Consider the following 14,438-nt stretch of genomic DNA (forward strand, 5'->3'; position numbering starts at 1 on the left):
TCGTTAGTTATTTCTTTTTAAAACACAATTGGCACATGCGTTCATATTCACAGCTTATTTATACCAAGTATTTTGATTAAAATTGTAGGAATATTTTTATATTTTCACAAATTTTTCATAGCTATTTTGCAAATGCGGAACCAACAAGAAACCAGAGAACTTGTCACTTCAGGCAGAGCCGTGTTTAGTCGACTTAAAGGTACACCTGCGGGCTGCAGTGGCAGAGGCCGTTGCATGACTTGTGTATAATAGAGTGTTTACATACGTGTCTGTACTGTTTGCTTTAAACTTTGCTCAGTGGGAGTACTTTACGTTAAAAAGGCAAAGAACTTAAAGAAGAAGATAAAATCACGCGTTTTGAAGACAATCTTGAAATTATTTAAAACGAAAAAATTTGAGGAGTCAGTTAAAAGTTATTTTCTACCTTCGCTTAAACACTCGAAACACAGCTTGTTGGAAATATAAAAATACAACACTGTCACTTTGACGCCACACTTGTTTTGACAAACGTCACTTCGTTTTTGCAAAAGGTGTAAAAATTTAACTTTTACAAAAATAAAAGCTGTTTGTTATAAAATACTATCTCGGATTGCGCATAAAAATTAAAACAGTTTAGAAAAATAGCTCCAGAAAGTTTAGTGCTGCATTGTTGTATAAATTTCGTGAAAACTGAACAATGGCGGATCCTCTTAGTCTGCTTCGCCAATACAACATAAACAAAAAAGAAATTATCGAACGTGATAATCAGATAATTTTTGGAGAATTCTCTTGGCCGAAAAGCGTGAAAACAAACTACCTAAAATATGGGTAAGTAAGCCTGCGTGGCAATTTCTGTTAATACGCGGTGGGGAATACATTTTAACCCACAATCTTTTTGTACGCAGTTCTGGCAAAAAAGGAGCGCCACGCGAATATTACACGTTGGAATGTTTACTATATCTGCTCAAAAATGTTATGCTCCAGCACTCGGTGTATGTGCGACAATGTGCTGTAAGTACTCGATTTGCAATGCTTCAATTATTGTTGAATTCATACCCTGAAATACTCAATAGGCGGAGGATATACCGGCAGTTAATCGTCCCGATCGTAAAGAGCTGCTCGCCTATCTTAACGGAGAGACTTCAACATGCGCCAGCATCGATAAAAGTGCGCCTCTTGAAATACCCACACAAGTGAAACGCCCAGCTGATGGAGATGGCCCAGGTGGTGATTCGCTGGCAAAAAAAGCACGCTTCGAAGATACGCAAGTACAGAAGGTACGTGAGCAGCTGGCCGCACGTTGGGATGTCAACAAGAAGGAGACTACCGTCAATATTGATAACATCAAGTCGCTGTCGGAAACCATGTCCGTGGAGAAGATTGCAGCCATAAAGGCAAAACGCTTGGCCAACAAACGAACCACCATTAAGCGAACGGATAACGAGGACACCATGGCTACAGATTTACGGGCCATTCTTGATTACGATGTCGACTCAACCAAACATATAATAAGTCGTGAGCGACAATGGCGCACGCGCACAACGATTTTACAAAGTGCGGGCAAAATGTTTGCCAAGAATATCTTCGCCATACTTCAAGGCATAAAGGCACGTGAGGAAGGACGAAATAGACCAGCGGCACAGCAAACAATTAAAATGCCAGAACCTGCACGTATCGCTAAACCGCAACCACAGTTGACGCAATACAATCGTTATGATCAGGAGCGCTTCAATAGGCAAAAGGAAGGTATGTATGCAATGAGAAATATCACAAAAAGTTAGAATGAAATTACTGAGAATTTCTTCTATGCAGAAACTGAGGGCTTTAAAATCGACACGCTGGGTACTTACCATGGCATGTCACTGAAATCGGTAACTGAAGGATCGTTGGCACAACGAAAAGCGAATATGGCGCCACAAATTCGTATGTTGAATATTTGCGTGTTTTTTTTTTTTTTGGTTAAGTAGTGCTCATATTCATTTCATAGCTGGCCGTCCGAAAGAGCTTCTGCCTACTGCACAGGCTCGTCAAGTTGCGCCATCAACACAGAAACGAGTCTCACGTACTCCTATTATCATAATACCCTCAGCCAATACCAGCCTCATTACAATGTACAATGCCAAGGATGTACTGCAGGACTTGAAATTTATCTCAACTGAAGATAAAAAGCGTGCAGGGGGCACACGCGACAACGAAGTATTACTGCAGGTGAGTTATCGAAAGGAAATCGGTTATATGTTGGTATTGTTGTAGGTCGGTTATATTTCGCTTAGACTTAAGTTTTTAGACAGATGCATATGTGTTTTTATGCTACTTGCTATTTATGTTAAAAAAAAAAAAATTGCATTATTTTCCTTGCAGCGCAAACGCAATAATCAAACTGTGCCCTATCGTATTATCGATAATCCTCAGAAACTTTCAGCTCTAGATTGGCAGCGTGTCGTGGCAGTATTCGTTCAGGGGCCTGCTTGGCAGTTTAAAGGTTGGCCTTGGGATGGTAATCCAGTGGAAATTTTCTCCAAAAGTAAGAACAACAACTTGGTATCATCGATAAATATACTTATATTAATAACAATTTACTTTGCTATCACGCAGTTTGCGCTTTTCATTTGCGCTTTAGCGAACTAAAGCTCGATGCAAACGTGGCAAAGTGGTCAGTTACAGTGTTGAATCTTTCACAGAATAAGCGCCACTTAGATCGTGCCGTACTTATGACATTTTGGGAGACTTTGGATAAGTGAGTGGAACAATACTAATTTATCAATTGTAAATGTTCAATGAAAAACAAAAACAATTACAGGTACATGGCAAAGAATAAGCCAGATCTTAGGTTTTGAAGCTCCTGCAAAGAGCCTAGCTGCGAAATCAATCTTTATCCATGTTGCACCATACTACAATTTACGCTTGCGCTACAAATGGAGAGTTGTTTTTTCGGGGTTCTAATTTTCAAATAGCAATTAGTTAGTAGTTCATTTATTTTAAAATAATCTCGAAAATATAATCAATGCATTATCACTGTCGATAAAATTTAAATATGTTTTGCTGCTCACGTCGCGTTTTAACGCTCAGTACGTTATCGTCGCTCAATTGTTGTTTGGTAACGTAGTAATATGTATGTATGCAAAAAAAAAGAGCAGTGTCATTACAGACAATTATTTCGTTTATGCAAACTGCATCTTCTGTAAAATAAAAATGTATACAAAAATACTTGTTTGCGTATAAATAATGCAAGCCAAAAAGGAAACATATTTAAAAAACGTAAAACTGTTTATTGTACCCATGATTCTCAATAATCATGTATTGTACCTACATACATATTTAAACAAGGATTTAATATATTAAAACGTCACTAATAGTTTTATAAACAAACGTGTGTCATTTCATTTCATTTTAGGAAATAATTCTACTGAAAATTTAACGAATAACAAAGATGCTATAGCGCAAACAAACCAAAGCACGAAGCGTGGAATGTCACATAATGGGGATTTTTAGAAAATAATTAAAATCTTTTTAACAATATCAAGTGATGCAATAAATTTATTAATACATAGGTATATGATTTAAAATACAAAAGAATATAAGCAATATTAACTTCAAAATCTCTCCGCTATGCACTTGTTCACTTTATACTGCTCCCATTTGCAATATTGGCAAAAACAAATTAAATGCCTTCTCAATGTGTTGTGTCGCGACTAGCATTTCGGCGAAAAGGGTGCTTACATGACTTTTTAGCACATCCTCTTGCACAGGTTGAGAGTCCAGCTTAAATGCTGTTAATGCCGTGGCAAATCTGTTTGTTAGTCCATTTAAATGTGCATTGAATTGCTTACATAACTGCACAATACAATCGACTTCATTTGCGGTACTATGATGGTCTTTGACCAGCAACAATTCGGCGATTTTATGCAATTTACACATTTGTAGAGCGCATGTTTCCGCTAGCATTGTAATGCCTTTAGCAAACGTTTCCTGTACAGGATCCTGTGGAGCATCTGCTGCTGTAACGTTGAGCCAGTCCAGCGCTTTTGCCCAATTGCTGTAAGGGGAAATTGAGTGTTCGTAAAAAAAAGAACATTTTATGTTGTTTAATGTGCATACTTTGTTATGTCATCNAGTACTATGATGGTCTTTGACCAGCAACAATTCGGCGATTTTATGCAATTTACACATTTGTAGAGCGCATGTTTCCGCTAGCGTTGTAATGCCTTTAGCAAACGTTTCCTGTACAGGATCCTGTGGAGCAACTGCTGGCGTAACGTTGAGCCAGTCCAGCGCTTTTGCCCAATTGCTGTAAGGGGAAATTGAGTGTTCGTAAAAAAAGAACATTTTATGTTGTTTAATGTGCATACTTTGTTATGTCATCGAAATTAATTTGCAGTTCTACATCCTCAAGGGTGGCCATTAATCTAAAATTCAACTCTTTCGCATCGTAGTTTCCATCGCTTTCACCTTCTAAATCTTCCAATTCCATGAGTTCCTTTACTTCGGTGATCGTCTCTTGCAAATCGGTGAGCGCGTTGCCACTTACTGCATCCTGTAGTTTTTGCAATTTAAACGTTGATTCTTGGGACAATATTTCTAATGCTTCCAGGTGCACCAGACCGCAATGGTTTTCAAATAGCAAATCAAAACGCAGCATTTCACGCGATTTTTCTAGTTTCAACTCTTTTAGTGTGCTTTCTAATTGATCAGCATCTTTTTTGGCCTCTTTTAATACCTAGTTGAAAATAAAAAGTTGTCAAATATACATAATTTATGCATTATTAAAATAAACGGATTTTAATTTAAGAAACCTGGCTTAAATTAGGTCTTTCTGTTTCCAAACCCAGCATTTTTCGTTTATTCATTAATAGCGGATCATTCTCTTGTAAAATGTGCATAGTTTTCTTTCCAATACCCTCAAGCGTATCCAAACCCGTGTTCAGTACCTTCGTACCAAGCGTAGTTACTCCACTAACAATACTTAAACCAAAAGCAGGCGACGCTTCATCCTGTTGAACATTTTGTGTCTGCCGACTACTTATAACTTGTTGCTTTGAAGTGTTATATACGATTTGATTACTTTCTGAATCATCCTTCTTATTTGCTACTTCGACGGCCTGCATGCGTGCTAACTCCTCCGGATCGGGTACACCAATAACCTGATTAAGACCTTGACTCACTGTTGAGGTAATATTACCAAGACCTTCAGAGGCTGTGGAGAATACTGATGAAACTACACCTCCAAAGAGTCCACCCCAGCCTGCAGTTGACTTTTGGGAAACTGTTGTATTTGATGTCTGTTGCCTTATTGGTCCTGTGGATACTCCACTGTTGCTATTAATATCCTGCTTGATTGGTTCAACTTTTTCCACCGATTCTGATGCTCTGGTTGAAATATTATTATTTGTTGGACTTAAAGTTTCGTTCTTGCTTTTTGGCTGTGGAAAGTTAGCTGCCTGTGCATCATCGAAGTTATCCTCGGCATCACCCCAATCATCCCAATTGTCATCTTCGTCATCCTGCTCCCAATCGTTTTTCGCAGGCATTGACTTATTGCTATTTTTCGCGTTAATTTCCGCCGACATTATTTTGATGGTGTAGATTAACTTTATATAGGATTTTACGCAGATATTGTTTTATTTACGTGTCTTTGTTGAGGGTAAAAATATGGATGAGGAAAACTCACATATGTTTGCCCGATACCGTTTAGTATCGTCTACAATTGCGAAGTAATTGCCCGATGATTTAGTCCCATCCGTACTCGTCTTATCGATAGTTTGTGATATTTGCAAACTAGATTATGGATTTAATCCACCCGTTAAATCTAAGGTTATATAAAAACAACGGCAACCCAGGATTTATATTAAAAAAAAGTTTTAAACAATCCATGCAATTTGAATCAAAATAACAATTCTGTCTGACTTTTTCTCTTTCAATTTCTTCATCAAAATTCTTCTTCAACACATTTTTGGCTTGCCTTTCTATTCTATCAAAATTTGTAAGAACACCCGATACAACTAAATAAACAGAATTATAATAAAAATAAAAAAAAATAGTTCCAGTTGTTAAGCCAAGTCATCAATGCTTTCAGTAATTCGCTTATCTCAAACGCTTGGAGTCGAAGATAATTGTGAGTCCATCAGTCTAGCATATAAATAAAATCTTGGCAGTATTTTCTTTTGGCAAATCATAAGAAATTTTCAAATTATATTTCGTTTACAGTGGGCTATTTAATAAGCGAGAGCACATCTCTAATTAGAGATTATTCTCTGATAATTTTCTTAATTTTTTCCACTACGTTCCACAAAAGCATCCCTGCATTCTCGTTTCGGTAGTCGGTCGGCCATTTTTCTTTTTCTTTCACTGAACGAGTGAAGTAGACGTTCGACGCGTTTTTCGTTCGTGTGCGGAAAATTTATAAAAAACTTGGAAGTTTTTCTCCATTACAAATAATTGGTAAAATTAAACCATTGGAAAGACTATACCTATATATATATAAATATAAATATATGCTGAAAGTGTTTGATATATTCAGCAGAATTAACTAGTTAAAATTTCATTAGTCCATGTGAAAAAACTGATGAGATAGCAAAAAAAGAATTACTGCCATAGACATAAAAAAAATCCTTAATCTGGACCGAGGCTTCTAGGAGATAGAGAAAAGACAATTTTGATTTTATTTCTTCTCGATTTCTATATACAATAGAAACAGTGTTAGCAAGTGAGCAAGCCTTCGAGATTTTCCTAAACGGAAAGAAAGAAAAAACCAGCAACTGATTGGAGGGTAATATGAGTAATGCTATTAACCAAAATGGCACAGGTCTAGAGCAGCAGGTAAGTTTTGTGAAAATAATGAATTACGATAGCCAACTTTAAAATTGTAGTGCGGGTATGAAAACACAATCAACTGGTGAACTTGTAAGTTTTTAAATGTTTATAATGAAAAATATTGATTTCATAACATAGTACATGCATACACGCTGTCCTTTCTGCCTACCGCAGTCGCAGCCGCTGCGGCCACCCGTTCGTTCCAGCCCCTTCGTGGAGCGCTCGTGCAATTTCATCGTTTCTTTTAGATTTTGAATTTCTTTTTTTGCTTTTGCATTCCCTTTCAATCGCTGATTACATTTTGCTTTCGCATTCCTTTTTAATCGCATATTCATCTTGGTTTTATGCCAACTATCACACTTCTTTTTTGTGGTTGTGATTCTTCTCGTTGTTGTAAGCAGTGTTGCCGCAAACCATTTTTAGTGGTAGCCAAATTCCTTTTAAAAAAGGCTAAAAAGAGCTAAACAAAATTCGTTGTGGCTAAAAATGTTGGCTAATTTTTTTTACTTGTATGCACATATACATATATATGTATATGATGGCAAATACATGACACCAACGTGAGGTCCGGAATAGATCAAAATGAGTAACCGATATTTCATTATTTTTAAACATTGTTGTTTTTAATTCACAAACATACATAATTCATAATTCATAAGGCAAGAAATTTCCGCCATAATACTTAGGAAATGGTTATTTATTTGTACAACGACTTTGAGATGGAAGGAGAGAAAGGGCGTGACGGGGAGAAGGGGCGTGACTCCCTAATCCCCCTAAACAAAAGGGGATGTACCGCGTCAATCCGTCGCCCATGTACCCTGGTGGAACCGAAGAATGACAGCATGGCATCTTCTTCGAAAATCTCCAACGCAACAGAATCTTCTTTTATTACAAAAAAACGTAATGCTATCTTCCGCAGGGAAATGAACCGAACAAAAAAATCTAGCTTCAAAACTTTGTAAAAAGCATCAATAACTTATCATCGCAGGTATTATCAATTCAAACACCACAAGGAACAACAACGGAAACGCAAACAATGACCCACCTCTTTGCTCACAAGTGGTCTCAATGCTCGAACGACAACAATTTTCCTGATCAATTCAACCAAGTTAAAAAAAAAAACAAATATAGCGCCAAACCAAACAACAAACCGAACAGCAATGAAAATGAAAACGCATATTTCCATGGACGAAATGTAATTCAATCTAAAAATTGCTAAAGGAAAAACACCAGGTTTTGGTCACATCTCGTACAGCATGATTAAACACTTGAACTTATCTACAAAAACGAGCCTTTTGGCACTACAATAATATTTCCCAATCAGCCACTATTCCCCAAAAGTGGAAAGCGGCAACCATCATCCCTCTTCTACATATATAACCATCTCGCTAATTCCGTGCGGAAATCAGTAGAGAAAATAGTCGCGTCACGTCTAGTCTGCTTTACAGAGGCAAAAAGGCTCATCTCATCCAACCAGGTCGGTTTTCGACCAGGAAGAGGATGTATGGATGCCCTGCTCACATCGACTACAATGTGGCAAAAATGCTATTAGCCCACAACCACATTTCAATATTGTCACTAAAGTTCGAAAAAGCGTTAGACAGGAAACGAGCTCACGTCATTCTATAGAAACTACATCAGTGGGTCGTTAGACCCAAGATTTTCAACTTTGTGAAATGATTCCTCCAAAATAGATAAATCCGAGTCAGGGTAAACGGTATTTACTCCAAATTATATCCTTTAACGAATCGTATTCCCCAAGGATCACCGCTTTCAGTAGTCCTCTTTTCAATCGCGTTTAACGAAATAAGTACTCAGAAACACCACTCTATCTGTACAGACGACTTATTTATAATGTGCAACGAAAAGAATGATAGCGAGTCAAACAAAATTTTAAGAAATATTCTGAAAGAATTTCTGAAAACTACAATCCTGGCCAAAATCGATTACGGACTTTTCTTAAACGGATCCGCTCCGAAAACAACTCTAAACATTATAAAACCAATGCACCACAAGGCGATTAGAACCAGCCTATACGCTTTTCGCACCACCCCGACAAATAACCTCTTCATTGAATCTGGCTTGCCCACACTATACAGAACGTTAACACTAGCTTAATACCAAAAGTTATTTTTAAATGAAGTAAGTAGGTCTAAAAAATTTTTTTTTTATCTTAATAAGCAACGACTCCTGATTCGCATGAAGTTTTGCTTTGCTTTAATCACTCAAAATGTTTTAATAAAAGTTCTGAAAAATTCTTGAAGGAAATGGCTATAAGAAGTTTTTTCATCCTGTAAAATTTCTAAAAAATGCACTTAGCAAACTTTTTCTGTAAGCTTGCGATATATACTGATATGTAAGAAATATGCAATATAAATTGTATGTTTAAAAGACTATCGATAGTTATCATCTAAAAAAGGATCATCAGGAGGGGTATCAATCGGCTCTGAACTGTCAAATTGTTTACGAGCCTGCAAAAAGGGCTATTCCCAAAAACGGCCTTAAAAATTTTCACTTTTCGTGTTTAAGGGAATACCCCAAATGTGCAAATTTAAAGTGTCTAAAAAATTTCCGTAGATTTTTTTTGTATGTATGTATAATCTAATCAAAAGACGATACTTTCCACTTGTTGGTGTTTTCAGTAGAGCTGGAAGTGATAAACGGATATTTTGAATATCTGTATAATTCTGTTATTAGAATATCTCAATAAAAAATCTGAATATAATACACATATAATATATTGATTAGGCACTCCCCGGGGTAATATACAGATATGTGTAATTTTGACAAAACAGCTTCTCTCGAGTGAGGTCATTTTCTCTTCAAAGCAGTAATTCATTGAGTTCTCGAATGATAATTCGAGTTCTCGTGTATTTGTATGTAGTTATTAATAGGAGTAGTTCAAGATGCTATCTTAATGAAAGTTAAATAAAAATGTCAAATTTTTAAAGGGAAGTTCCTTATAAGTTACTCTAAATTCCAACCTACAGAAAGCACAGAGGTTGTTTTGTCAAAAGTCCACAGATATGTATGTATGTAAATGAAACGTAAGTAAGCAAGAGAAGTTATAAAGTTGGTCGAAATTCTCTTGGAGTTTGACTTCAACATTGGATACTAGGTTTGGGCATAGCGTGGGTTGTGTGTCGGTGTTAGCGTGTCGGTTGGCGGCGTTCCTCTAGCCACCTGAGTGATGGCGATGAAGTTTTTGTTTTCCTCGTTACTTCCACACAATCACCAAGTTTTCTTAATTTTACTTTACTAATGACAAATATGAGACACTAATTTTTGTAAGCTCAACCAAACGACTGGAATTCTAAATTTATTGAAATTATACCTAACCATCTTCTCAACCATTTTATGATTTTATCCGTTAGTGTCAATATACATTTGTAGGTGTTTGGTTTAGTATGTATGTACACATGTGTGCCAAGTATTGACGTTATTCGAGTCTGCAAAAAATCAGCTACACACTGCTCTTCTTTGAAATTCTCTTTTACTCTCGTTCATATGGGTTAATTCCGCGTTGTTGCCGGGGGACATTGGCCGTGTTAGTAGTGTGCCAACGTCATTATCGCTATCGTAAGCGGCTGTGGCTCCAAATGTATATGTACACTCCGTACGTTTTGCTAGCGACGCTTCAGTAGTTACATATACAAAATATGTTTATGTATTACAGTATATTTTGCTTTGTTGCCTTTATGCTTAAGTGCACATTTAAGATACCTACCCCAAAATGCGCATCTGAGACATTATTTTTAACATTTATAAGGAAACTGCTCCGATAGATGCATTCAACATACCTGCACATTGGCGATAACTGCCTTAAAAATTGTGCAACTAGTATCAATTATCAAAGAAAGTATTACGTTTACCTGCACTGGCCTACAATTACCCAATTTTACAAGCTTTTATTCATTTTACTCATATCGCAGAACAACTTAAATGACTATCAATTTGTCTAGTTATATAGATAATAAGATACCATTCGAAAAAAAATTTCGCTTGCATTATTTTCTACGTGATAAGTGCTTCTCCATTATTTGGTTTCATAGGGATTCGGATACCTTCCTCATTGAAGTAGTAAAGAAAATTCGCTTAAGTGCTTTTTTCGGTTAGGTGCACAAGTTTTTCGCGCAAAGAGGGATGTGCAGCTAAGCAAAATATACTGTATTTAGGTGGTTTTTCTTAAAGAATTCAATTTTTTCCTACAATAGTTGAATATTTGTATATACGTTTGCACTCATATGGCTATTATTTGACGTGTCCGGATTGTGGGAAATTTTTAGTTGTTTATTTTTTCGTATTCCTTCATTTAATGGTGGCGATAGTAGAAGTTGAAGAGTTTTAAGTTTTGTATGCGTTGCAAAATCAAATTTTTAAGAAAGGTTCAATCAGCATCGCGTCCGATAGCATTAGGCGGCTGCGGAAATCGTGGCTACGCTGAGTGCGGCGTTTAACGTCACGACTCAAGTCCGTGCTAGCTACCAAGCTACATATGTACATACACCTACGTTCAACTAATTAGCACCTAGCACCGAAATTCAAAATGATATTGTTTGCAACTTATTTTTATTTACTTATTTTTAAAAATTTTAATTTAAAATATAATTCAATATATAACAGAAACTACATAAATAAAATTCAAAAAATTGTCATCAAAATTTCCCAATTTGTAATCATCATATTTAGAAATTTTGCAAGTGCAAGTTTCAAGCCCCTAAAAACTACTGTTGTTTTTATTTTAGAATTCTTTGTTTTGTGGATGGTGTTGCGCATTTTCTTCCATATAACGCATGATCAAAATCTATTTTTGTATTCTGATTACAAATTTGGAAATTTTGATGAACATTTATTGAAGTAGATACATTTTTAACCGACTTCCAAAAAAGGAGGAGGTTATCAGTTCGTCGGAATATATATATATTTTTTTTTATGTATTGTTACCGTACAACTTTGTATCACGTAACCCGATTTTGATAATTATTTTTGCATCGGAAAGGTAGAGTCTCAGAGGTGGTCCCATACTAATCTGGTTAAGATCCGATCAGTGGATCATGAGATATATACATATATACATATATATATATTTTTTTTTTTATGAGAGTTGAAGTCGGTTTTTTTTTGCAAAAATTACTTGTTAATTTTTTTAATTTGTGCAATCTTTTAAACTTTTATTTATGTTGTTTCTGTGATACGGGCTTGTGCCGCAAATCGCACGATTTGAAGTCGGTGCACACATTTCAAATTGTACGATGTGCAGTGCAGCACATGCCCGATAGATTTATTTATATTTCAAATGAAAATTATTAAAAATAAATAAATAAACATATGTTACAAACAAAAGGGGTATTTTCGATACGGTGCATACTGTCTAGCATGATGCATAGATACAACAACATAATTAGCCAGTCATAATATTTATGCTATCTATGCACCATGCTAGACAGTATGCACCGGAATAACCCTAATAATATTTTGAATTTCGATGCTAATTAGTTGAACGCAGGTGTACTAAGTCAAACTGTAGATCTGGGGTATCATCATCCATTCTTCATACGACCCTTTCTAACTGTAGCTCTTGGAATCAATCTGTGACTCGCTTTTTTGTCGTTATTGTTTAAATACACACATATGTATACTTATTGTAGATCATCGACTGAGCTAATATTTATGTATACTACGTACATACATTTGCAATCGCTTGTGACGCTATGAATCACGACATGGTTCACTCCATTTAAATGCTGGTCGTCTAGCTAATTATTGTATATTATTTGTTATATTTTAAATAGGCAGACAGACGTTCTGGTGTTTTCGTGTGTGTGTTACAGATAACAACTACTATGTACATATGTTCATAAAAATTGCCACTAACACGAAGTAGAGAGCATTTCCCCTAAACACTTTTGATTATTTAAATACCCCTCTCTATGAAAGAAGCGTACAACTTTTTGCTGTATGCGTTTATAATAGCCTTTACTATTTTAACTATTATTATTATTTATTATTTTAACTACCGTTATCACAAACAATGCTAATATTCAATACTAAATAATTATATGTGCAAAATGAAATNCCAAACACATAGAAGCTATTTTCATAATCAAAACCGTTTTATTATTTTCCGTAGTTATATTATTGCTAGAGCTCTTGTTAGTCGAGTAGTCGACTAGTCGACTAACCGCTTAGTCGAATAGCAAAAGTTATTTAAAAAATAATCGACTTCACTTATTCGAATGACCGTTTTCTTTCGACTTTTTACCAACCGCTCACAAACAAATAGTCGACTATCCGTTCATTATCGATTTTTCGACAAATTGTTTTCTTTCAATAATCATTGTTTTTTTTTTATATTTTATTTAATACTTATGCTTATTGACAAAACCCAACCACGCTAATAACAATACTTTTATGTTGAAAAACTGTCACTATTCGAATGATTTCGGTTACTCGATTTTCAGGCTACTCAATAGTGAGCGGTTAGTCGAATTCGAGCGGTTAATCGAATAATTGCTATTCGACTATCAACCGACAAAAAAGTTGCTAATCGGCTAGTCGACTAACCGAATAGCCTGATAGTAGATTTTTAACAAAAGCTTTAATTGTGGCCCATAATATCGCATGGCATTGACATTGTCCCGGAAATATAATAGGAATGAATTTTTGTGGCATTAAAGGTAGTAATCGGACACCAGAATATAATAAGAAGTTCCTTTGAGAATCCCGAACGACTATGGAAATAATAAGCTTGGTGGCCCTATACAAACCCCAAAAGAGTAGTGCAAATGACATATGTATCTATAGGTTAGCTACTAGGAATCTCTGATTTATGTAAAGTAAAAAGCGTATAGCTTTGGAAATCAAATAAAAACTTTTCACTTTGAGAAAAATTAATATCCAGAAGTAGAAACATTCTTTGCGCATTAAGCTGGCAAATTTTTCGCTAATTTCGACCGAGGATATTTGAAAATTTCAGCAGTAAAACGTTGTTATTCATACCGTGCGAACAACAAAATCGTTATTCAAGGAACAAAATAGCTTCTTTTATAGTAACTAACTTCAAACATGGGCTTTAATACCACTGGGGATTTGTAAGATTTTTACTTATTCAAAACAGATTGATAACGCGTTGTGACTTAAATAAACCAAACTTCACAAATAGGAGGAAATAATAAGGGTACTCATTTAAAAGCGCAAAACTCGCGAAAACTGGGCAATCTGCGCAATTTTAAACCCTCGCAAATGAAATGTCAAAATTTGTATGGCAAGCCATTTGCACAAAGAGAAACTTTGTTCGGAAATTTTGTCGCGCAAATTTGCGTAGTTTGCTGTGCAATTCTCAATCAATTATTTTGTGTGCTTTCATTTTGTTTTGTGCTCAGGACTAACATATTTAAATTTCAGTTTCAATTGTTCAACTTTTTAAATTAAGTATCGTCAAGATGAGTACCGCGTATACCCTTAATATAAATTTCACTACAAAATTTCGGTAAAATTTATGCCGCAAAGCCTAAAACAAATAAAATTGTACAATAGAAAAACAATCCAATGCCAACAAATAAATTTATCTTTAAAACTTTTTTTTAAATAATTGGTGACATAAAGCTTGTTTCTTTGCACATATTTGAAAATTTTTCTACGAAAATTTC

The 14,438-nt window shown here is 35.6% G+C and overlaps 3 protein-coding genes across 4 annotated transcripts in view; 2 read left to right on the forward strand and 1 right to left on the reverse strand.

Moving 5' to 3' along the window:
• The first annotated feature begins 488 nt into the window (after window positions 1-488).
• Window positions 489-3,186, forward strand: hyx (cell division cycle 73 hyrax). Its single transcript, XM_017618045.1, has 8 exons — window positions 489-807; window positions 885-990; window positions 1,053-1,725; window positions 1,792-1,902; window positions 1,967-2,187; window positions 2,341-2,503; window positions 2,575-2,716; window positions 2,780-3,186. Exons 1-8 carry the CDS (start codon window positions 677-679, stop codon window positions 2,814-2,816), a joined length of 1,584 nt encoding a protein of 527 aa, XP_017473534.1. The 5' UTR covers window positions 489-676; the 3' UTR covers window positions 2,817-3,186.
• A 146-nt stretch (window positions 3,187-3,332) lies between these two features.
• LOC108364375 (protein FAM114A2) lies at window positions 3,333-5,661 on the reverse strand. 2 transcript variants are annotated; one of them, XM_017618047.1, is made up of 4 exons: window positions 4,773-5,661; window positions 4,329-4,696; window positions 4,093-4,267; window positions 3,333-3,840 (listed from the first exon to the last, which is right to left on the reverse strand). In XM_017618047.1, the coding sequence occupies exons 1-4, from the start codon at window positions 5,544-5,546 to the stop codon at window positions 3,604-3,606; spliced, it is 1,554 nt and encodes a 517-aa protein (XP_017473536.1). In that variant the 5' UTR covers window positions 5,547-5,661; the 3' UTR covers window positions 3,333-3,603. The 2 variants fall into 2 exon arrangements, with proteins under 2 accessions (XP_017473536.1, XP_017473535.1); XM_017618046.1 differs by lacking the exon at window positions 4,093-4,267 and having other exon boundaries at window positions 3,333-4,015; window positions 4,773-5,546.
• Window positions 5,662-6,301: 640 nt separating this feature from the next.
• bel (ATP-dependent RNA helicase bel) overlaps window positions 6,302-14,438 on the forward strand; it is a 19,822-nt gene continuing 11,685 nt past the window's right edge. Inside the window, exon 1 of the mRNA XM_017618048.1 lies at window positions 6,302-6,795. Coding sequence (XP_017473537.1) covers window positions 6,751-6,795 — 45 coding nt within the window. The 5' untranslated portion in view covers window positions 6,302-6,750. The remainder of the gene's footprint in view (window positions 6,796-14,438) is intronic.

This window comes from Rhagoletis zephyria, unplaced genomic scaffold (genome assembly GCF_001687245.7).
Source record: "Rhagoletis zephyria isolate East Lansing unplaced genomic scaffold, Rhagoletis_zephyria_1.1 Rzeph_scaffold_01545, whole genome shotgun sequence".
In the NCBI taxonomy this organism is placed as follows: Eukaryota; Metazoa; Arthropoda; class Insecta; order Diptera; family Tephritidae; genus Rhagoletis; species Rhagoletis zephyria.